This window comes from Poromitra crassiceps, assembly GCF_964638095.1.
Source record: "Poromitra crassiceps genome assembly, chromosome: 6".
Taxonomy (NCBI): domain Eukaryota; kingdom Metazoa; phylum Chordata; class Actinopteri; order Beryciformes; family Melamphaidae; genus Poromitra; species Poromitra crassiceps.
Window position 1 is genome coordinate 63,287,064 of NC_139627.1, and position 25,286 is coordinate 63,312,349.

General features: G+C 44.4%; 3 protein-coding genes across 3 annotated transcripts in view; 2 read left to right on the plus strand and 1 right to left on the minus strand.

Moving 5' to 3' along the window:
• Positions 1-25,286, minus strand: part of LOC310778024 (myosin light chain kinase, smooth muscle-like) — a gene marked incomplete at its 5' end in the record, with an annotated part of 383,786 nt that overhangs the window by 67,355 nt on the left and 291,145 nt on the right. The gene's annotated exons all lie outside the window — the stretch shown is intronic.
• On the plus strand, positions 813-23,446 carry ube2g2 (ubiquitin-conjugating enzyme E2G 2). The gene is made up of 6 exons (XM_083638795.1): positions 813-968; positions 4,283-4,318; positions 4,770-4,815; positions 12,686-12,804; positions 16,933-17,073; positions 19,956-23,446. The coding sequence occupies exons 1-6, from the start codon at positions 926-928 to the stop codon at positions 20,066-20,068; spliced, it is 498 nt and encodes a 165-aa protein (XP_083494921.1). The 5' UTR covers positions 813-925; the 3' UTR covers positions 20,069-23,446.
• LOC310778770 (thrombospondin-type laminin G domain and EAR repeat-containing protein-like) overlaps positions 20,244-25,286 on the plus strand; it is a gene marked incomplete at both ends in the record, with an annotated part of 82,731 nt that continues 77,688 nt past the window's right edge. The window contains 2 exons of the mRNA XM_083639217.1: positions 20,244-20,251; positions 20,965-21,290. Coding sequence (XP_083495343.1) covers positions 20,244-20,251; positions 20,965-21,290 — 334 coding nt within the window. The remainder of the gene's footprint in view (positions 20,252-20,964; positions 21,291-25,286) is intronic.

A 25,286-nucleotide genomic window follows, 5' to 3' on the forward strand; every position in this document is an offset into this window, starting at 1 on the left:
AGAGCCTTTTTAATTGCACAGAGTAGAAAAAGATGTAAGATTCTGTTGCGTGCCTGCCCATGTAGGCTATGCGTGAAGGGAGTGAAGGAGCAGACACAATTGCTAAAAATGCAACAAATAGCAAAGAAATTCTGGATATAACATTTGGTAAAGGGGAAGGAAAAGCAATAATTAAAATGGGATGATGAGGAAATGGCAGGAAAGATGGGACGGGGCCAGGAAAGGGCAAACATACTACAAATTACAGAAATCTATAAATACACAAAGTGTTAGGAGGGGAAATAGGAGGGAGTGAAGTTAATTACGCTAGGCTGAGGTTTGATCACACAGGACTCAATACAACACTGTTCATTGTAGGGAAGGTTTGTCAGTAGAATCACTGCTCTCACTGCAATAGCACAGAACATGTTGAACATGTTCTCATGGAATGCAAAGTCCACTGAAGAGAGAGGGAACAACTCTGCTTAAGGATTATGGAGGCAGGTAGAGCATGGAGGGCGCCCAGAAGCTGTCATTAAATTTTTGAAGGATACAAGGTTATACAAGGATCTAGCAAATAGATATGTACGCTAGTGTTATGTAGTGTTAATGTATAGGGATTTGTTTAGGAAGGTATTACTTTAACTTCCCATTCTGTATGTAGTGTAAAACCGGTGTAAACAGAGTGTAAACCATTTCTGCATACTCCGGTACAGTAGGTGGCGGTATGCACCTTCAAAGTCAAAGATTGCAATCCGCCATTTAACAAAAAGAAGAAGAAGCACAGGAAGCGCAGAAGGAGAAATCCAGTGTGAGAGCATGCGCAGTTGATGATCAGCTGTTGCTCCAGCTGCGTGTGGCTTGGTAAAGCTCCCGTGTTGTTGTTGTTGTTGTTGTGGTGGTGGTTGACTTTAGGCTGCTGTCTTCGCCGCCGCGAGCTGTGATCATGGCCGGGACCGCGCTCAAGAGACTCATGGCGGAATATAAACGTGAGTTCATCTGCCTGACTGACACACAGGAGCCCAAACTACTGCTACATAGCTAAGTAGCTAGCGATAAGCTAAGCTAACAGTTGGCCCCAAATAAACCCCACTAATTCCCTTCCGCCAAACTCCTTTAAAGGTTTGACCAGTTTGATGTCAGTGATGTTTGACATCGAGTAGAACAAACACGACTTTAAACCATTTAGGGAACTTACTGTATGAACTCCGCGCTCTGTATTGTGTTGGTGGAAGAAAATGGTGTGAATAACAGCTGAAGGCTGAAACAATGTTTCTGAAATAAGTGTTGCTTGGTGTAAGTTACTAACTTAACGCGACTGAATGTATGCCACATTGGAAGATTGCCTACTAAAGATATTGGTCGACTGTCTTAAGTTGTGTTCTGAACGTGCTTCTGCGTCAATTTGGCAGATCTTAAAATTGAGTTTGGTCAGACTTTCTCCACTTGTTTAAGACCAGTCTAACCTACAGCAATATAGTAGCTAAGTGAAACCTTGTGGTCAGGTACGTAACTAACAGTTGTACCTGTTCTTTCTCATCTGGAAATAGTGTTTTTGGTACCGCCTATCTGTCCTATAGCTGTGACGCCCACTTCCATAGCTTTTAATATGAGCATATTTAACACTGATGTTATTTGGGAATATCAGCAACAACTAACTAGTAACTAACTACAGTACAGATTTTAGTTTAGATTAATCTCAGCGGAATGACTGTGACATCACCAACATGACAAACAACCATTAAAGAGGTGAAGGGTCAGAGGTCACACTCACAGCACCCTAACCTCACGTCACCAGAGGAGAAGAGCCTGTGTCCACAGAAAGCAGGTTTTTTTTAAATAGCGGACTGCTTTAGATATAAAATGCCCAGAGAACTTCCAACGCGCACAGACACAGCGCACGGAGCTGACTCTGACAGTTAGTAGCTAACGTTAGGCGGCGTTCACACCCAAAGCGCTTTTTTCAGTCAGAACACTATGAAAATCATGTCGAGAGCGCTTCCATGTTGTTGTTCTGTTTGATGTTGTTCACTGTCCACATGAAAGCCAGGTTATTGCTAATTCTGGCAGCAGCAGAGGTTGAAAGTCCCTCGGGAGGAGAAAAGGTAGGAAGAGGGAAAAAGACGATCAGGGCGCTTTATCTCAACTTTTTTCAGCTTTAAAACGCCCACAACGCTCCTCCAAAAACAACAGACGCCACCAGCGCTGAAACCTGGCCTTTCAGCACCTAGAGGAGCACGTCTAGCGCGTCCTTACATAGAGAATGAATTGCAGAAAGATGCTGGAAGCTCCAAAAATGCGTTTGGTCTGAATGTAGCCTTAGTCAGCTACAGCATACAAGGTAAATGGCAAGCTAACATCAACCGAACAAGATGATGAAGTGAATTCTCACTGAGCCACTCCTCCGCCAAGTTACTCGATCTTTTTAGTCCCTCCTCTTCCTCGATTTTGTTTGGTCGGTTGAAAATAAAATAAAAATAAAATATTTCGCACACTTAGATCCATACAAAAGCTTCACTTTAATTGCTAAGCTTTCAGACTTAGATCAGAGCATACATGATACATGACAGTTTGGTCAGTTGAAAAAAGTGACATTGACATTGATGAATAGTTAAACTGTCTTCTACTTGAGGCGCCCGCAGCGCTCCGGCCAAAAACACAGCCTCCAAGAGTGCTGAGACAGCAGGCGTGGTGCTGGGAAGAGACAGCAGCGTGGTGCTGGGAAGAGACAGCAGCGTGGTGCTGGGAAGAGACAGCAGCGTGGTGCTGGGAAGAGACAGCAGGCGTGGTGCTGGGAAGAGGAGCGCTCCTTGTGTGTCCTTATAGAGAATGAATTGCAGGAAGCTGCAGAAAGATGTAATATCAAGCAACCATGGTTATGGTGGCGTAAACCTTCCCTGTAATATCGTGCCCAGTGCCCACCATGTTCTAGTCTTCGGCTGTGCAGAGCAGCATAAATGCTTAGAGAAGTATAATAGTATACAAGTACAATAGTATGAATAGGGATGCAGCGGTATACCGTTTGAAGGTATACCGCGGTTTGAAAACGTCACGGTATCAAAACCACTAAAATTTGCCGTCATACCTTCTCCACGGTATCAGCTGTTTCCCCAAAACAAAGTGCCCAGGTCGCTTGCAGAGTGCAGCTTACGCGGCCCCTCCCCCTGGCTGCATGCCTACCTAGACTAGAGCACAGTAGAGAGGAGCCGCAAGGAGTCCTTGCCAAGGACCCCCCTGAACTTTCCCCCATCTAAACAGACGACGTCGGCTGTATGGGAATATTTCGGCTATTGTAAAAACACAAATGAACCGCAATACCGCGATACCGTGAAACCGTGGTATTTTTGTCCAAGGTTATCATACCGTCAAAAACTCATACCGTTGCATCCCTAAGTATGAACACATCACACACCAGCCGTCTTCAGAAAATAATGCAATTATTTATGTTTTACGTGTTCTACTATCTAAGGGCAAACCTACCTATGTATGTACATGTACTGTATGTATATGGAATCCTCTCTGCTGCATTTCCCCCGGACACCGTCATATTTGGCACAGGTCCCGGGCCGGCTGAGGTACCGGGCCGGACAGGGCCGGATTTTTGAATTAGGTCATTATGGCCGATTCCGCTTTTTAACGGATGACCAAATGCCAAGCGTTTGTCCCAGACTACACACACCCAGACTATCATGTGACAATGTAATGAGCGATGATGTAATGATGATGTCAGAGTTAAGGAGAGAGATGAGGGGATGTTTTTTAACAGGAAGGAACATTGAATTCCCTAAGGCTGCGTTCAGATGTTTTTCTTCTTCCTCCTTGAGCTGGTTTGTTCAGGGAACAATGACCTTTGAACTCTGGTAGCACCAAATAACGGCACCAAGGGTCTCAGGCTGTATTCAGAACCTCCTACTACTGAACACTACTGAACACAGTGTGCTTTTCATAGTAGTATTTATTCAGTATGAAACTGCACATGGATTGAATTAGCTGTGTATGCTAGGCCAGGCTTAGCTGGTTTCTACAGCTACAGAACCTGCTGTGCTGGAGGAAGGTGTCTGCCCTGATGGCCAACACCTCCCATATTTGTTTTTTAACTAAATGTAAGGTCAAGTGATTCCAGTATCTTTTTATAGTAAGAGTTTGAGCATATTTTGATCATTATTGCGATAATATTGTTAATTGTGATTATTTTGGACAGGATAATCGCGACATGAAATTTGTATATCCTTCCACCCCTAGTGAGTGTGTTGTGTTTCAGAGTCTGATGTGTGTGTCTGTGTTTGTGTGTTGTTTGTTTCAGAGTTGACCCTGAATCCACCAGAGGGGATCGTAGCAGGTGAGATGTCTGTAACTAACTTGACTTGACTTAAGTTCAAATGTATTTTTTATACTTTAGTGTTATATTGCCCAGTCCTCTGCGCTGCGCATGCCAATAGAGCAGGCGATTGTGCGCTGCGCATGCTGCCACGCAGCAGCCGCGGCAGGCATTGTGATATCAGGGATGTCATCAGAGATGCGAAGTTGGGCAATTGTGTATTGCGCAAGCCAATAGAGCAGGCGAGGCCACATAGCAGCCGAGCTGCGTGCACCAAGCCTAGGGTCTCGGCCTAGTAAAGCAAATATCTCTACATGTGACTAACATGTTTTCTGTGTGTGTGTGTGTGTGTGTGTGTGTGTGTGTGTGTGCGCGCGCGCGCGCGCGCGTGCGTGTGTGTGTGCGTGCGTGCGTCAGTAATAAAGCAAATATCTCTACATGTGACTCATGTTTTGTGTCTGCATGTTTTCAGGTCCGGCCAACGAGGAGAACTTCTTTGAATGGGAGGCGCTGATCATGTAAGTCCAGCTGGCTGTTAAAGTGCTCCTCAATCTGGTTCAGAGCTCTTCTAGTGGCTGTGGTAAAGCTTGAGAGTGATTTAGGGGCAGTCGGAGATTTTGTTTCCCTCCTACAGTCATTATACATCAGGTGTAATTTAGGACTGCGGCCAGCAGGTGTCGCTCCTCCCAAACCTGCCAATCAGCTCTGTGGAATCAGGACACACTGAAGGCCTGGTACAGATATACTTTCCATGAGTTGAAATAAAAGATCTCAGACTTTTTCTATGCACATAAAAGGCTTTTCACTCAAATTTTGTTCACAAATGTGTTTAGATCTGTGTTAGTGAGCACTTCTCCGATGCTGATTAAACAGCGTGATTATTGCATAGGTGTGCCATGGGTGCCACGCAGGGCTGGACAGTGCGCCCGTTTTACTCGCATATGCGACTAAAAATAGAACAGTGCAAATTGTAAAATGCCTTTTGGGGCACGTGTGCGAGTACAGAATTCGAGCTTCAATATATATATTTATTTTTTCAGAGCCTTAAAAATCAGCATTAAAGTTGAGAGCCTGTGTCGCAGTTCACTTGAAGGCAACACAGCGTTGCCTTGAACCAGTGATCCTCACTATTTTCTCCATGAGAGCCACACTAGCCGGTCAAAGTCAAGAGGAGAGCCACTTTTACCGCAAAACCACACAGTAAGCGTTTGATTTAGTTTTTAGTTTATTCAATGATAAAACCAATGATAAAAAATGTAGAACCAATGATAAAAATGTTAGAAACAATTATAGACTGACTTTATAAAAAAAAAGTAATATATATATATATATGATATAAAAAACATTCAGGCCGACTTAATAAAAAATGATAAAAGTGATGAAAACATTCACACCGACTTGATTAAAAAAATATATATGAAAACATTCTGATGTCCAGTCTGTCTCTCTCTGGGATGCAGCTCCACACACCTCCAGCTCCAGCTTGCCTGTGCTTTCTGGGTCTCCACACCCAGCTCAGTAGGCTAAATAGCTGCTTTGCTTATCATTAAAACTCCGACGCTGGGAGGGGGGGTTAACGTGACTCGATTGTTGCAGCTTGCGCATTTCGTCGTTAACGAGGAAAGGCCAGCTGCAACAATACGCCCTGTCATTCACACCTGAAGCACTCTTCTGCCCCCTCCCACTGACCCAATCCCTCCCAACATTGGCTTGTTTGCAGTGTTGCCAGATAGGCTACCGGTATTATGGTGAGTTTCAACCCCCATTTGGTGCCCCAAAGGGACACAAACCTGGCATCCACGCAGTTTGACACTACAGTGAGGGAATTGTTTTGACAGTGATTGTATTATTTATATCAGCCGCGAGCCGCCAATGAAAGAGTCTAGAGCCGCCATCGTCTCGCGAGCCGCGCAATGAGGAACTAGGCCTTGAACCAATGGTGACTGGTGAAAAAAAACCATGTGATCTCTCGTCAGTGGAAAAACAAGCAGCTTGCAGCTTGCTCCCAGTGCTCCACAGAAAAGATTTCTAGCCGTCCTCAAGTGTGGGAGCATTTCACCCACAATAATGTGAAGTGCCAAATCTGCTAAATAAGATGAACTCGCTTATGGCAGAACGAGTATGATGCGCGAGCATCTCAAAAGGAAGCACGTTGTGGCGAATGCAGATGAAGGCTAATTAGCTTGTTAGCTCACTGCCAAACGCAACGTTAAGTTTTAGCTCCTAACGTTAGCTATTGGCTAACAATATTAACGTTAAAAGCCTGCTGTAACATTGTCATCATAGCAACGTTAAGCTCATGTGTTGCTGACGGGAATACTGGAAACCTCATTTTACTCCGCAGTTTGCACTCTACTTACTACATTTAAAAATGTGTTTGATGCCTGAGAAGACTGAAACAATTAATTTTTGTTGATATTTTGGTTGCATACATAGTGAATAGTTTTTGGTTCCATTTCCATTCCACGTAGTAGTGCCCTAATTTTATTTTGCATTATTCATTCAATGGATAGTACATATTTCATTGCACTATATGTTTTCAATTTCAATGTGTACTATTTTACAGTTTTGCAATTTGCACTATATTACATGTATTACATGCAAGTACATTGATGCCAGAAATAAATATTCTGCTGCTACATGCTCTAAACTTTAAAGTTCATGAAAATATTATTTTTTGAGTGGATTATCATCATTAATTGTCTTTATTTTTATCACATGCTTAAAACAACTTGAAGCTAAATTTAGAAGCTGATGATAGCTAAATCAGAGTGATTGAGTAATTGTGCGATATGATCCGATTAGTCGACTAATCGTTAAAATAATCGGTGACTAGTCGACTATCAAAATAATCGTTAGTGGCAGCCCTAATTTAAAGAGAGAGAGAGAGTAGTCATAGTGCCCAGTGCCCACGGAAGTCCACAATGCTTGCGAGCCTGCGAGGTAATAACGTAGGCTACTAGCCTACTTTTTTATGAAAGACTTGGATGCGCAACACCAAACTTTTCAGCACCAAGCTCCTGAAATGGACCAAGTGATGCTCGTAAGAATAGTGCTGCTCTGTTTATTCTCAACAGAAAAACTCCACGGCTCAACCCAACCCGTCATTAGAGCCAGTCCGCACCGACCCAACCCAACCCAACCCAGCAGCCCGCACACTGCCAATGTAATGTAATAGTATGTCTCCAGACTCAGGATGAGCACTGGTGTGTCCAAGGTGTCCAAACTCTGTCTCTCCCCCCCCTCTCTCTCTGTCTTTCTCTGTGTGTGTCTCTCTCACACACACACACACACAGAGATGCGCGACAGTTTTACTGCTCTGGATGCGTTGCGCCATGCGGCTGCTTCTTATATGACGTTAGGAGTTCTTTCTGCTTTGTCGGCGTTACAAACTCTAAATAGCGATTATCTGTCTTTCTTCAATTAATCCAAGGTCTTCAAAAGGAGGTAGCAGGTAGGCCTAGGCTACAGAAACACGTCTTATTCGTTCCCATTTCTTTTGATACCCCATGCGCTCTCTCCATTGGTCATGTTGCAGTAAAGTTGACAAATAGATCACAGTCCATTAACAGAAAATCTGCAATGAATTAGTTTTGGACACTTCAAATAATAATTACAGCGAATAATCCTTAAAGTCCCTGGAAACCAAAATCCACAAAAACCTTCTAACTATTAAATTTAGGGTCTTATGTGAGTAAATGTGTGTCTCAGAAAGTGGTTTACATTACTTTGAATCCTAACCCCAAAAATCGACACTTTTCTACAAGGTCTGGATTTCTATTTCCTCATTGAAGAGAGCGGAGCGCGCGGTGCTAAAATGCATGATCTTATCACGTCATAAGATTTAATCGAATCACACACACGCATGCACGCACGTGCGCACACACACACTGACACACACACAGTAGCGCTGTTCACTCGCAGCGCAGCGGCGAGTGTGTTCGCCGAGCAACGCGCGAACACACACACACACACACACACACACCATCTCTCTTTCCTTCAATCTCTCTCTCTCTCTCTCTCTCCGTTAACGGAGAGAGAGAGAGAGAGAGAGAGAGAGGAAAATACCTGCTGCAGACGGGACACGCCCACACAGTCCGCGGGAGAAAATACACTCTAAAATCTAATTGATTCTCATAACTGTTGCCATGACTGTCAAACCTAAATTTATATACTTTGCGACGTTCATCATCGTTCAAATTTGGCTGGTGGCTTATTAACATAGGTTCCTGTGATGTGATGAACTCAAAATGCTAAATAATAAAAAAATATTTCTGGTTTCCAGGGACTTTAAAATGTTTGTTTTGAGGGCACATAGGCTACCTCATTGAAGCGTTTCTTTACTCCACCATGTAGACTATAGTAGGGAGTGCAGCAGGTGTAGACGGCTTCAGACTCGCCTTGACGGTCTGTCTGACTCTGTGTGTGCATGTTTGAGTGAAAGAGAGAGTTCACATCTTTAATAAAGTCTGCGTGTTTTACTGCTGTAAGTTATTTAATAATGCTGCTTTTAATACACAGGTTTTATTTTATGCCCTCTAAGCTTCACAGGATGGGTTTGATGGCCAATAATTTATGTTGTAAATGTCAGGCAGAGACGGGAACGTTTCTACAGCAATATGGGAGTGATGCAAACTGCTTTACCCGTTTTGGGAAAAAGTAATAGAATACATAGGGAAATGGTTGGGCTCGGAGGTGCCTGTGTCACCAAGGTTATGCCTGTTGGGGGACCAAACAGAAGTGCCAAATATATCGAAGTACGACTTTGCAGTGATAAATGTAGGCGTGGTCACGGCTGCCAGAATGATTCTCAGATTATGGAAAAGTACATCCTCTCCAGATTTAAAAAAGTGGGTAGAATTCATGTTAGAAATAGTATCATATGAACACATGTTGGCAAGAGTCAATGATAGAAATGAGGATTTCAAAATTGCATGGGACTGCTTCTTTGCTCATAGCATGACGGGGACACTGTGATGTGGCTATATTATATTATATTGCTTTAATTATTTTATTTTTTGTTGTGAATATATCAAGAAACCAGACCGCCTGCGGGGCGTAGCGTAACCCCCGTCCCCCCGCGCAGCGCATGTATGTGAGTTTGAGTAACAACAAAGTGATATCCATTCTCCTGGCCGATTGCCACATTTGCCCATGCCATGTACACTGTAGGTCATTTAGAGGCACCAGTATTTCATAAAGAGTTTAAAAGTTCTGTGTATGGATTTAATTTTAACATTATACGTTATAGCCTACTTTGGCTATGGGCGGAGGGCAGATATGCGGTCGCTATGACGACCAGGTGTGGGCGGAGGCGAGTAAACTTGCTATGGAAGCAAAGTTTATATCAAGTAGAGACGAGTAAGACCAGGTCGAGTAGAGCTGTACTGTGCTGTTATGTGGTGGAAATGAGCCAAAAGAGTATTCAAGGCAAGAGAGGAAGCAACGTGTGCTTTTTTTAACAACAGCGCTCCCGCCTTGATGTTGCAGTGGAACAACCTATTAGCCTTCAGTTCTTATCAATTTAAGTTCTTTGTTGCACAATTGTCAAAGTCGTCCTGCTTTGCTACTACGATCGGTTGAAGAGTTCGGTGATTGACAACAGACAAATATGTCACCGAATCAGTGGCAGATAGCTTTGCATCCAGACCCTAATGAAGGATTCATTGGGGCTGAATACCAGGCTAGCACAGAGGGGGAGGAGGTGGATCTAACCTGCGGACACACCTACCGACCAACATGTCTGAAGGATCAGAACCTGCCCCCAGTCTGGGTCCTGATGATGTCATCCTCCAGACTGTCATTTAGCCTGAGACTGGTGTGGCGTGTGGCGGCCGGCTGCCCTTCAATTTGACCGTTTGTCTTCAGTCCCTGAAGGCAGCGTGTGAGTCCCCGCAGCACCTGAAGGCAGCGTGTGAGTCCCCGCAGCAGCAGCAGCATTCCTGCTGCCTCTTGTCACTGCTGCTAAGCCTCTGTGTTTACCACATCCTGTCATTACCAGGGTCACGCAGCCAGGACCACAGGCCACTGCAAACCTGTCATTCATAGGTTTAATGACCTCAATTTGCTCAAATCTTACTTCAATTCCTCTTCGATCAGCGCTTTCTGTGTGTGTGTGTGGGGGGGGGGAGGTGTATGTGAACCGATCGCTAGTGACCAATGTATCTGAACCAATCACTAGTGGCCGACGTATCTGAACCAATCACTAGTGACCGATAGAGTTGGGCCGGTTTGACATCTTTTACACCGGTATACCTAATTTTAGTGTCGCATTTGACTTTACTCAGCAGCCGGGCTGCCACTCCCATTAGCCCATGAATGAAAGCCACTCCAGTGGGCAAATCCCCAGCTGCACATATTTGTGGCTATTCACGTAACCAACGATCTGTCAAAACGCCACCATGTTAGTGAAACATGCGTGGACAAGTTACGCTGCTTTCAAAAGTGTTGCGGAGGAAGTTGCGTTTTTCTGCGAGCTAATTGTGACTAGCCACTATCTGTTAGCTTGCTAGTTTCCTTTTGCTAGATTGTGTTTCCTGTGCTCGCACACATCCCCAGTTATGGATACTATTACTAAGAACAAGGAGACTCTATTGTATCATCAGCAAAAAAAAGTTTATTGATACCATTTTCCGTTCTTTAGTTATCAGCCGGAGAAGATAGGTCAAAAACAGCAAATACAGGCATTTCTATCTAGAAGCTGAGATATTCAGCCTTTTGTGAAATGCAGCATTTCAAGCACATTCACTGACTCTAGCTAATATTTTCTGATGTAGTGACGTGGTGTAGTTGTGTGCTGCCCTGCGTGCCCCACCCCCCTCTCCCCCCCTCAACTGCAAACTCCTCCCCACACTAGTAACACACAGCCTCACGCACCCAGCGTCTATTTTCGGAGTGCTTTTTGTGCGCCGCCTCCCAGGCAGCGCGACAACGACAAGGAAATGCCAAGCCGGACTGCAGGGATAAGGGTTGGCACTTCGGCGTCGGGTGCTGCCTTTCTGACCGGTTGCCTTTTTTTTTTTTTTTTTTTTTATAAACATACCGTAAGCTCTAATATTATAGGCTGTGTGGTAGTTGAAACATAGTTTCAAGTTGACGTTTATTTATGTTTGTAGTTTGTAAAAAAAAAAAAAAGTAAAAAAAAAACAAAAAAAAATGCATTGCGGCCCGGTGGTTGGGAACCACTGCTCTAGAGGACGCTAAGCAGTAGGGTGGGGGGGGGAATCGATACACCATAGTATCGCGATATTTTGACGATATTGTATCGAGATTTGGACGCCAAGTATCGATATAAAAAAATTAATAAATTGCAGGCCATGCCATGCTAGGCCACCGGGCATCTGCCCGAAGCGCCCGATGTTGCATTCTGCGCCTGCAGTGGCGTATTGAGTCCAGAAAAGCTTAATAATGTAGCCTACGTGTGGGGCAAAAACAAAACAAAACAAAAAAACACTGCATGTTTACTTTCGGTGAGGTCAAGTAAAAGGTAGGAAAAGGAGTTAGACAATATATCACAATATTCAATATATCACAATACTAGCATATTGCAATACTATCGTATCGTGACTCAAGTATCGTTTTAGTATCGTATCGTGGGCATCTGGTGATTCCCACCCCTACTAAGCAGGGGTAATCTGCTGTGTAATATAAAGTGTTCTGATAGGCTGCTGACTGAAGCAGGGGTAATCTGCTGTGTAATATAAAGTGTTCTGATAGGCTGCTGACTAAAGCAGGGGTAATCTGCTGTGTAAATATAAAGGTTTGAACAAGTATAATATTGAACCTTACGTTGTGGAGAAACGTGCGTCTGTCCATCTGTTCATCTGTGTTGTTTGCGCTGGGATTTCCCCCTGTCTGTGCTGCTGATATTAAGGGACTTGTTTTTTCCTATGTTTTGTACAGTTTGTGCAGAGGTCAGATGGCAATATATGTTTTACAAGCTTGTGCATTATGAGCTGCACTCCCCTCAATAAAAAAATGAATATCATGACAGCGATCAGCGACAGTGGCATTAAAAAGATCTTAACAAGTCTTAAATGTAACTTGTTTATACCTTTTAGCACGGCTCAAACGCAATCTTTAGACCAATCCATAATATAATGCAAATTTGGGCCAAATTTATATTTGAGAATTAATTATTTGCTTTGCGCGAAGTCCTTGAAAATGGAAAAATAGTGCTTGAAAAAGTGCTTGAAAGTCATTGAATTTCATTTTTGTCCGTATGAACCCTGAATTCAACAATAGAAGAAAGTAGTGAACACATGCTCTGCGTTTGTGAAAGAACACTGTCTCTCTGACCTGTCTCTCTCCTACCTCTCTCTCATACCTGTCTCTCTCATGTCTGTCTGTCTTTCTCTCTCTCCTGTCTGTCTCCTGTGTGTCTCTCAGGGGTCCTCAGGACACATGTTTTGAAGGTGGTGTGTTCCCGGCGGTCCTCAGTTTTCCCTCTGATTATCCTCTCAGTCCTCCCAAGATGAGATTCACCTGCGACATGTTTCACCCCAACAGTAAGTCCAGGCCCCGCCCCCCCACAGACCAGGCTCCACCCCTTCATACACCACTGCACTACATTTCCCAGAGACACCTTTTGTCCCTCCAGACCTGCCTTCTACCACATCCAACGAAGGCACAGAGAACAGAGAAATGCCATGAAACTCTTCCAACATAATTCATTCATTAATTTTTTTGGTTGTTATGGCAACTAAAACAACTTCCGTTATGGTTAGGTTTTGGTCACGGTTAAATAAGAAAAATTTTGGTAAAAAATGGTGGTCGGGTGGTGGACAGACCTGTACGCTTGCCTTCTGTGCCGATGAGCGGGGTTCACTCTTTACCCGCTCCTCCTCGTTAGCCCAGGCTGTAACAGTTTAGTCACTCCTCCTCATTAGTCCAGGCTGTAACAGTTTAGTCACTCCTCCTCATTAGTCCAGGCTCTAACAGTTTAGTCACTCCTCCTCATTAGCCCAGGCTGTAACAGTTTAGCCACTCCTCCTCGTTAGTCCAGGCTGTAACAGTTTAGTCACTCCTCCTCGTTAGCCCAGGCTGTAACAGTTTAGTCACTCCTCCTCGTTAGCCCAGGCTGTAACAGTTTAGCCGCTCCTCCTCGTTAGCCCAGGCTGTAACAGTTTAGCCGCTCCTCCTCGTTAGCCCAGGCTGTAACAGTTTAGCCGCTCCTCCTCGTTAGCCCAGGCTGTAACAGTTTAGCCACTCCTCCTCGTTAGCCCAGGCTGTAACAGTTTAGCCACTCCTCCTCGTTAGCCCAGGCTGTAACAGTTTAGCCACTCCTCCTCGTTAGCCCGGGCTGTAACCATTTAGTCGCTGCTCCTCGTTAGCCCAGGCTGTAACAGTTTAGCCACTCCTCCTCGTTAGCCCAGGCTGTAACAGTTTAGCCACTCCTCCTCGTTAGCCCGGGCTGTAACCATTTAGCCGCTGCTCCTCGTTAGCCCGGGCTGTAACCATTTAGCCGCTGCTCCTCGTTAGCCCGGGCTGTAACCATTTAGTCGCTGCTCCTCGTTAGCCCAGGCTGTAACCGTTTAGCCGCTCAGGCTGTAATTAGTGGACTGCTGTTGGAGTGATGGTGTCACAGCAGGGAGACGGTCTGAGCACGCTCAGTACTGATTAGAGGGGACTGACCCATCATCATCATCATCAACATGGCTCAGTGATGTTAAACACACACACACACTCTCACACACACACACACACACACACACACACCTCTAGGCTCAACAGTACACACAAGGCGAACACACACACAGACCTCTCATCACCTCAATAGGTCTCTGGCAGCACTCCAACTAGGTGGGACTGGACACACACAATTCTCTCACCTGACCTTCACCATCACAACTAAATGCCTATCCCTTACCCTGTAACCTTAAGCCTAAACCCACGTTTAACCTAACCCTTACAACCAAGTCTTAACCTTCAAACAGCCCTTTGAAGGTGTGTGAGTGAGGACTAACCAACATGTCTTCACTTTCTTAAAATGTCCTCACTTCCCAGGTATCACACACACTCTCTCTTTCTCTCTCTCTCTCTCTCTCTCTCTCTCTCTCTCTCTCACACACACACACACACACACACACACACACACACACAGGCCCTGATGGTGGTGTATTTGAAACAGTTTGGTGTGTTACTGCAGACAGAGGGTTGAGGACAGAGAGATCTCTCTCTCTCTTCACTTCCATCAGCCACCAAGATCTTCCAGGGGCCGGAATCACCTATGTGTTCTTAAAGGGCCCATATTTGGTGTTTCAAGACCAGATGATTGTCACACTAACTATTTCATTTTTAATATTAAAATTACTTTTCAAAGATTCTGAAAGAAAACATTGTCCATCCCTAGTGAGGGTGTGACATCATTACATCAACAAGTCAGAATATTACCATGATCACGATATGAACGTTTGACGGTATGAATATGAATGAAGATACTGTGTATGTCAATAAGGATACGGTATGGCAACCCCCTAAGTGTAACATCTCGCTGCAAAAACACCAAGGAATAGAAGCTGACAGACAGAACGGTGTGAGGCGCAAGGCAGCAGGTCGAGGGTTCAGATCCCACTGAGGCTGGGAGGAGGAGCCGGAAACACTGATGACCACACACACACACACACACGCACGCACGCGCACGCACACACACACGCACGCGCGCACACACGCTCACACTCTTATCTTTTCGGGCAAACCAGGCCAAGCCAGATTCCAGTGATAATCTTTGATTTCCTGTTTATCCTTCCTTGGCAGACACACACACAGACACACTCACACACACACAGACACACTCACACACACAACTCTAAACACAGTCTCACTCTCTCTCTCTCTCGCTCTCAAACTGACCGAGGCACTCATGCAGACATGTACACACAGCTGATAAGTGGCTGTGTGTGTGTGTGTGTGTGTGTGTGTGTGTGTGTGTGTGTGTGTGTGTGTGTGTGTGTGTGTGTGTGTGTGTGTGTGTGTGTGTGTGTGTGTGTGTGAGTGTGAGATAGCATCAGCTGGCTCACCTGCTGCTGAAACATCCCAACAGGAAACAGCAGGCACTTCAGATTCTGACCTGTGACCTCACACAGGAGCATTATATATACAAGCCTCAATTTATGTATATATGTATATATATATATATATATATATATATATATATATATATATATATATATATATATATATATATATATATCAGTGCTGAGATATATATATATATCAATCAGTGCTGATAGATTTTTTTTGTCCATATTGCCCAGCCTTATTTTCTATTATTTATATTATTTTTGTATCCCTTAAATTATGTTTGTTGAGGTCTTAAAAAGCATTAAATTAAATTTGACTTTGGAAATGGTGCAAGAACCCTGTATGAGCAAATGAGACCATCAGCGAGGGCATTGGATATTTCTTTATCATTATTTACATGCCTGCTAGTGATGCGCGGGCCGCACTTATAACCGCGGATCATAAAAATGAACATTCTAATTGATAGCGGATGGGTTACGGGCAGGTGAAATGATGTATCATTAATGAGGAAAATTAATATTAATTATGTTCTCTAGTCTATGAATGTATTTTATGCTTAATTTTTCATCGGGCAGATTGTTAGCCGTCTATTGTAAGATAGCAGGACCCCCCCCCGAAGGACCCAAGGCACTAGTAAACAAGAACAGCAGCAGTAGCGCGCACACTAAAAATAAAGTCAATCAAGGTGCAGGGCCAAGGTAGAAGGTAAAAGGGAGAAAAGGCCAGCACTCAATAAAGTCCTTTAAGCGTTTAATGCAAAATAGGTACAGCAGCAACAACGTACGCGTTTCAGCAGGTAGCCTTCATCAGCGCTGATGAAGGCTACCTGCTGAAACCATGGATGTATTAAAATAACTGGATAGGGGACGAGCCACGCCCACCCATGCATTCGGACGGAGGCTGCTCACTGGCGCATAAAGCCATCATGGGGGGTTTTTCTTCCTGGTTTTACTTCCTGACCATGCGGGCCAAGGCGAAGTGCGCATGTGTGCCATGACGTGTTCCATGACGTCTCCCACCCATGGATGTAGATGTAGGTATGTAGGTAGATGTAGAAAATACACCCGTATACGGCTCTTAGTGGCTTCTGAAGAAAAAATGCCCCATAAAAAATTATTTGATAATTAAAAGAGTCGTTTTATACTTTGAGTGACACCTGGGTTTAACAGCTGCCGGGGTCCCCATGCAAGTGGATGGGAATTTTCCTTTCTGGGCTGCATGGCGTCACGTGACTTGCAATACAGAGCTTCGCCACCATGTTCAAATGGCTTCACAGCCCAGCGCTATTCCTGGGGGCTTGGCTGAAACACGTACGTTTTTACGCAGTCAAGCAGGTTAGCAAGCAACAGCCAGGAAGTTAGGCATAGCAAGTGAGGCTAAAACAGGAAGGTGGGTTGTCCTGCCTTCAGAGTAAAAGCGTAAATTGTCACTTGTGAAAAAATAGAAAAAAAGAGCTCTGCAGGGCAACAAATGTTTAGAGAAGTATAATAGTATAAAAAATCTAAATCTAAAATCGAGTTTTGAGAGAAAAAATTGTAAATTTTATTTTTAGGCCAAATCGAACAGCCCTAACTGTGATGTGGCGCTGTGCTCTTGTCTGTCTGCATTGTCAGTCTACCCAGACGGCCGCGTGTGTATCTCCATCCTCCACGCTCCAGGAGACGACCCCATGGGCTACGAGAGCAGTGCAGAGAGGTGGAGCCCAGTCCAGAGCGTCGAGAAGATCCTGCTGTCTGTGGTCAGCATGCTGGCAGGTAAACATCTCCAAAATCATCGTCCGATGAATTGACAATGAAAAGAATTGTTAGTTACAGCCCTAGTGTCTGTGCTGTCTCTGTGTTGTCCGTGCTGCAGGTGCACCGACAAGATGCTGTCAGGTGTTGAAGTTCTTTACATTCCTGGTAGGGACTAGGGGTGGGAATCGTGGAGTAACTCACGATACGATATGGTCACGATACTTGGCCCTCGATAACGATATTATCACGATACAGCGATTCTGCGATAATCTATATATTGGAAGAAATTTTACCTACGATACATCACGATATCTGTGTAACTGAAGAGAAAAAAATACCCCTAAAAGACAAGAAGCAGGTATTATGTATATATTAGCAGAATTGACATGAACTCACTCACTCATACCATTTTCGATACCAGAGGAAAAGTTACACATTAAGAGTATTTTTTTTTTTATTATTATAACAAGAGAACAATGGCATATACCGTAAATTTCGGACTATAAGCCGCGGCTTTTTCCCCGTTTTTTGGCCCCTGCGGCTTATATAACGGTGCGGCTTATCTATGGATTTTTTCAGCAAAAAAAAAAAAAAAAAACTGAATTCTCTCTTCTTTAGCACTCTTTCTAACTATAAATCCACTTCTGTTTTAATTTCCTCTCTTGCCCTCTTTTCACCACACCGCGGACACTGTGTGCACTGTAAAAAAAAACACAGGTGGTGTTGTGTTATGTTGTTTTGTTGAAATGTTAATAAATGGGAGCTTCCTCAAACAGCCATCTCTTTCCCGACAATCCCCTCTGTGCACGAACCCTTACATATGGTAATTAAACATTAAAACACAATTAAAAAAAAAAAAAAAAAAAAACATTAAAACACCTGCGGCTTATAGTCCGGTGCGGCTTATATATGTAACAAACAGGCAATTTTGCTGCTGCGGCTTATACTCCGGTGCGGCTTATAGTGCGGAAATTACGGTATTCACAATATATTTTTAAGTTGTCTTAAGTAGTTAGTGGGGGGTGGGGATGTTCCAGCTTTCATGTTTCATGTAGGCTACAATTCCCTCCAAAGCCTCCCTCAAGCTGAGCTGCTGCCCCCAGTATGCTCAGAGTGTAGCCCAAGACAGCGCAAACACCAACTCTGCATGTCCAGGATTCAGTTATAAATCGCAACTTCGACAATTCTGCACCAAAGAACTTAAATCGATAAGAACTGACGACTGGATTGTTCCCCTCAGTGGTTCCACTGCAACATCAAGGCGGGAGCGCTGTTGTAAAAAAAACAACAACACAGGCTTCGTCTCTTGCCTTCAATACTCTTTGTCTGCTACATCCGGGTACCTCCACCGGCAATGCGTTTAACGTTAAATTTAGCTGCAATCTACAAGCCGGGTCCATGTATCAACAGATTTCAAAGCCAATATATTAGTGGAAAGAGCGTCACTCCGACTGGTTAACAAACATTTGGTCACTCACACTGGCGTTTTGAGCCCGGTGTTGGTGAAGTGGTTTCAGCAGCAGTAGTGGCTAACAGCTGCGGTGCTGTGTGTGTCTGTGTGGAGGAGGCAGAGGGAGCGCTGCTGGTATCGATAAACTTGATACTGTAGAAAATTAGTATTGTATCCGTTTAAAAATGTTTAGTAGCCTATCGAGTAAGTACCTAAGTATCAATATTTTTGACAACCCTAGGACTCTAGTGTTTATCAAAATGGCTGTGGGCGAATCAGTTTAAAAATCCTGCATATCTTAACACATTCACTGCCAGCCTTTTTTCAATACTGTAGTTAGCTTCTGCCAGAGGTTTTTTTTGAGGGTTCTGGCTCATTTTACAAGAGCCGAGGATTCTTTTCTGCTTTGACTTTGTGAACACAAAGTTCACAAAAGTACTAATAGAATGTGTGCTTTCTCTGTCTAAAAGAGTTAGTTTGTAGAGTTAGTAGTTATGTAGATATTAGCCGTTGAGTACAGCATGGTTTCAGAGATTTTCAGAGAGTTTTGAGATAAATGGATTTTTAGAACCACCTCACGTGCCTGTGATTATGGGTGCCCTTGGGCAAGTCTGTATACTGTATTGTGTTTGTGTGTGTGTGTGTGTGTGTGTGTGTGTGTGTGTGTGTGTCTCCAAACTCCTCCCTCCGTCTGTGCTGCTGCTGCTGGCTCCGCGGCCGCTCTCGGGCAAGTCTGGATTACTGTAAAACGGGCTCGTTCGTTTCTTGGGGTGTCGGCTGAGAGCTTTGATGAAGCTTTTGCGATTCTAGTCTTATTTATGCTCAAAGGTACTCGAGTGTGTGTGTGTGTGTGTGTGTGTGTGTGTGTGTGTGTGAAATCGAAAGCGTTTTCGCCCAGCTATTTCCTTGAGAATGGCTTTCTCCCGCGGCTGTTTTTGCTGGCTTTCTCTCTGTCTGGAGAGCACTGTCGCCACTTAGCTGGTCGGTAAAATAGATTATACACATTCTCTTCCTCCAATATTGGTATAGGAGACGTAAAAGGGGTTGATCGATGTCCCACCGTCAAAAAAAAAAAAAAAAAATTTAAGCCGAGATATCTCGTCTTTGGCACTCAACGGTTGGATCCTGTAAGCCGAGATATCTCGTCATTGGCACTCAACGTGTTAATAACATATCGATACTTGGTGCCAGTGTATCGATAACGTATCGCAAGTGGAAATATCGCGATACCGCGAGTATCGATATTTTGTCCCACCCCTAGTAGGGACGAGGATCAGGGATATGTGAAACATTGATTTGAGTTCTAAGTTTAATGTTAGAATCCTTTCCACCGATGTTCAACAAGCCCCCCCCCCCCCCCCCCCTCTTTTTTTTCAAATTTGTTTTCTGTAGCTGAAAACATTGTGTTCTTATTTTGACTCTTCTCCTCCTCCTCTCCTCTTCCTCTCAGAACCTAATGATGAGAGTGGAGCGAACGTCGATGCCTCTAAGATGTGGAGGGAGGACAGAGATAACTTCTATCAGCTCGCCAACAAGATCGTACGCAAGTCCCTGGGCCTTTAAAGATGATGTCATCGACTCGCGACGGCAGCACATGACATTGTGTGTGTGTGTGTGTGTGTTTATAAAACCTCCAAAACACTCTGCTTCTCTTCTGTCAGCTTTTCATGACCAGAAAAGCATCTGTCTCTCTCAGAAATAATCATTAATTGTGCGAAGCGAAGCTCTGCAAATTAAAATGAAGGTGTAGAACTCACTGGCTCCAAACATGTCCGCCCAAACTCCACGCGCGTGCACGCACACACAGACAGACGCACACAGACAGACGCACATACACACACACAGACAGACGCACACACACACACACACACACACACAGCAAGGATGGGACACACAGATGGATAAACGGATGATGGACTGACGAGGCCAATCGTCAGAGGAAGTGGAATGTTGTAGAATTAGGTTTCCCAGAACCGACCCGACTGAGACGAAGAAGAGTCTGAAACCAGTTGCAGCTCTCTCTCTCTCTCTCTTGCTGTCTCTCTCTCTCTCTCTCCCTGTCTCTCTCTCTCTCTTGCTGTCTCTCTCTCACTGTCTCTCTCTCTCACTCTTGCTGTCTCTCTCTCTCTCTCACTGTCTCTCTCACTCTTGCTGTCTCTCTCTCTCTCTTGCTGTCTCTCTCTCAAGCTGAGTTTCCATCCATCTGTTTTTATGTGAATTATTATAGCATTGAATCAGCAAGACTGAATGAAAACAACAACAAAAAAGTGTGTACTTTTTGTGAGATGTAGAAAAGTCATTTAGTACCGAGAGGATGTGAGAAAAGCCTTGTTGGGATGTTTAGTGACATCTCATTGATTTTCTTTCAACTCACGTCTCGCTCGGCTGGATGATGCACTTTATCTTCTTCCCAAAGGATTATAATGTCTGTCTAAACGCTCCCCTCCCACACTGAGCAGCACCGCCACTCAGGACCCTCCCACACTGAGCAGCACCGCCACTCAGGACCCTCCCACACTGAGCAGCACCGCCACTCAGGACCCTCCCACACTGAGCAGCACCGCCACTCAGGACCCTCCCACACTGAGCAGCACCGCCACTCAGGACCCTCCCACACTGAGCAGCACCGCCACTCAGGACCCTCCCACACTGAGCAGCACCGCCACTCAGGACCCCCCCCACACTGAGCAGCACCGCCACTCAGGACCCTCCCACACTGAGCAGCACCGCCACTCAGGACCCTCCCACACTGAGCAGCACCGCCACTCAGGACCCTCCCACACTGGTTTAGCTTGGGTTTTAAAGGCCACTTTGCTGATTTTCAACCAGCTTTGCATCATCACAAAATCAATATAGATATGCAAATGAACAATGTTTGACTTTCCTCCATCTTGCCTCGAGCAAGAGCCAGAACCTCCTGCTCGAAATGATGTCAGCAGTTTTGTCATGTCACTGTGTCACTGTCATTATTGCCGTCTCTACCTTCATTCACCAAATGTCATGGTTTTTCCCACAACAAAAGTTATAAAAAAATTATCTGGTTAAAATCCTTAAAATGACTTCCCTTCTGCCTCATTAAAAATGTATGAATCAGTAAATATGCTAATATTTTTTTATTTTTTTTTATTTTTCCCCTGATTTTTTTGATTATTGCTAATTTTAATTTATTTATCCTGGTTGCTACTCCACCCTCTGCCGATCTGGGGAGAGCCGAAACTGGCTCCATGCTTCCTCCGAGACATGGGCAGTAGCCAGCCGCTCGTTTTCACCTGACAAGGGAAGCTTCACCGGTAGGACATAGCACACGTGGGAGGATCACGCTATTCCAACGAGTTCCCCTCCCTCTGAACAGGCACCCCGAACGACCAGAGGAGGCACCACTTCAGCGACCAGGATATTGCATGTTTTGGTGTGGGGTTCCTATATTAAGGAAACCCCCAAGGGGCACGGGGCGAACATGCAAACTCCACACATAAAGGCACTTTTGACGACCCCACCCGGGCGGACGGGCACGCACTCCTTCAGCGTCCCAGGTGGGAATCGAACCCAGGACCTTCTAGCTGTGAGGCGACAGCGCTACCACTGCACCACCATGCCCCCAAAAAGTATGCTAATATTGTTGATTTCTAAAGTTTAAAGCTGCAGTGGGCAATATTATTTCATAATGATTTTGTTTGTAGGTCTGACAAAAAGCAACAAATCAGGGTTCTCTAGAACATAACTAGCCAATCACAGCATACAAACAAGGGCCATTTGGGTTCTACTCTGCCATGGAAGTTGTTTAAAACTGCCTCCTGCAGCTTTAACAGCTGAATACTGGACAGGGATTGGCTCCAGTATTTGTGATTTAACAAATCATGCTCGTTGAAAATGGCTTTTTCAGTGAGGCCAGAGAAACGGACCACTTTCAGCAGACGATTGTGGAAAACAGCCTTCTAGTGTAGGTTTTTGACTTTAGGGGGTCTTTAAACATTGTTAATTTGCATATACTTTGCATACTACTGATTTTGTAATGATACAAAGCTGGTTGAAAATGGGCAAAGTGGCCATTTAACTGAGGCTGGATCTTCTCTGTCCGTCTTCGTCAGCTGGGTTTTAGTGGGAGTGTGGGCAGAAGTGACGAGGAGCAGGTTCCAACCATCTGGTCACGTGAACTCACATTCTGTTTGCTTCTGTGGATCCGTCCTGACTCTTAAAGGCGTTTTCAGAATCCACAAAGTGTACGGGCCAATCAGGAGCGCCGCTCGCAAAACAGTAATGGCTGCCTCCATGGCTCTCTGGCTCGAGCAGTAACGTCAACGTTCGTCGAGTTTACACAGAAATAGACCAGGAGTAGGAAACAGCAGACTTTCTCTGCGGAGATGTTTGCACCGTTCTTCAGAGTGGATTTGGATTTGACTGGATCTGACGACGCTGATTGGCTGAAGGAGTTGTCTTTAAAGGCAAGTACTTACACGACTGAAATGACTGCACAGCATGGAGTCCAGACGGAACCGCAGAACCAAACCGATGTGACTTTACGGATCCAGATGGTTTAACCTCGGGCCGCAGAGGAGCTTTGAATGAGTCTGTTGATTTGAGAAGTTCATTAAAGAAACTAAGGGAAGACTATGGATCAGCCTCGTGTCGTGTGCTTCATTTAGGAGTGATTCTCAACCCTTTTCATACCGAGGAGGACCCTTATAGAGCTTTTTAGGTCTTATAAATCGTGAGAAGAGCTAATTATTCCATAAATGAACGGTCCTGACCATCTTTTACTGCCATTTCCGCATCACATGATCTCAAATAGGTAAACCAGCCATTTCGAAGAGATAATTTGATAAATCACAACTTTGTTTTATGCATGTGTTAGGCTTATTGAAACATATAGTATGTTCAATATTTTATAAATGAGACCAAATAAATGCAGGCTATGTAATTGTGTTTTTTTCCTCATCAGTAAAACAATATACACATTTTAAATGAAAAGACTGGAAGAAATTCAGCAAAATTAATTGGCAACTCAAATAAAATCTGCTACTCACCTGTGGGCCAACCCAGAAGTCATGTGTAAAAGTCAATGGGATTTTTGTATGGGGATTTTGGTTAAATGCCTGAAAAAAGGTCTGTGGTTAACAAACGTTTCTGAAACTGCTAACTTTGTGTTCAGCAAGAACATCTTCACAAATGAGGACCACTTTTATGACTTGAAGTGTTTTCTGAAAATCGTGATTTTTAAACAACGCATACGCTTCAAAAACTGGAACACAGTTAGTCTCGCTTGCCAGACTGTCTCCACACTTGGTTTTGCACTGCACCCACCGTGACGGCGCAGGAGAGTCTGGCTCAACTCACTCTCATTCTGCTACTGTCCTTATCTTTCCAACCATCCACCCAAAGTACCAAGCAGGCCTGCTTTATTGCACAATCCAAATCTTCATCAAAACTTGCCATTTCCAGCGTGTAGGTTGCAGCTTGCTAGCTAGCGTTGTTGTTTCACCGAGGTGGAGGCATTTATTGCGCCACACGCAGGGAGAGGAAAGGGATTTCCCTTTGCTCTGACTGAAATGGTCGGAGCCAATGGCAGAGCTTATCCCTGCAGCCTGCAACCCTGCAGACTCATTCCTGTGGTACTCTATTTAGTCCACATGAGCCACAGACCAAGAGGGTTCACTCTGTGACCAAAGTTACTTCCTCGTTTGCTCGAGGAGCATGCACTGTACTGATGACTGTACACAGCGTGTAGCATGTGCCTCAGGCAAACGAGGAAGTAACTTTGGTCACAGAGTGAACTCTCTTTGTTCTCGCTATGGATTTACTTTGGAAATGACCGTTTCCAGTAACTTTGGATTATTATTTCATTGTGTGGTGGTGATGAGTACATGTGAGTGTTTCTGGCACTGTTGGAATGTGTATTTTGGGCGGCTAGTGGGAGAAGGCAAATTGAGCAAGTGAGTATGTGAGCCCGCGCAGCGGGCGAGGTTGGGCGAGCTCGCGCGCATTTTGGCCCTTGCCCTTCAAAACGGAGCCACAAGGGGTTGAAAACAATCACCTAGGAAATGGGACACCACACCACTCATTACATCATCATTTTGCCCAACTGTGATAATAAAGCTATTTCCAGTTCAAACAGATTGATTGAAGTCTGCAGATTCTCATATTTTGTCATATTGCATATTTCCATAAATTAAATAATTAAATTCTTGATAACTTATTATTTAAATTAAATTATACTATTATTTGCCTGGTTTGCTCAGGAGTCACTGGAAAACATGATTATAACATTATAGCAGGCTATAGGATCGTAGATTCAAATGTAGGTTGATATTGTACATATTCTGGTTCTCAGACGTGTGAAATGCCAACATTTTCTTCTGCCGATTGGGTTGCTTCATAATCGGGAGATACTCCATGTACAGATAAGAGGAGATACTCCATGTACAGATAAGAGGAGATACTCCATGTACAGATAAGAGGAGATACTCCATGTACAGATAAGAGGAGATACTCCATGTACAGATAAGAGGAGATACTCCATGTACAGATAAGAGGAGATACTCCATGTACAGAGGAGATACTCCATGTACAGATAAGAGGAGATACTCCATGTACAGATAAGAGGAGATACTCCATGTACAGAGGAGATACTCCATGTACAGATAAGAGGAGATACTCCATGTACAGATAAGAGGAGATACTCCATGTACAGAGGAGATACTCCATGTACAGATAAGAGGAGATACTCCATGTACAGAGGAGATACTCCATGTACAGATAAGAGGAGATACTCCATGTACAGAGG

Excerpts from the sequence above, each read along its gene's own strand:
- ube2g2 (XM_083638795.1), top strand. The coding sequence starts at position 926 with ATGGCCGGGACCGCGCTCAAGAGACTCATGGCGGAATATAAAC. Across the intron at positions 969-4,282 it reads ACTCATGGCGGAATATAAAC|AGTTGACCCTGAATCCACCA; the intron begins GTGAGTTCATCT and ends TGTTTGTTTCAG. Across the intron at positions 12,805-16,932 it reads CGACATGTTTCACCCCAACA|TCTACCCAGACGGCCGCGTG; the intron begins GTAAGTCCAGGC and ends CTGCATTGTCAG.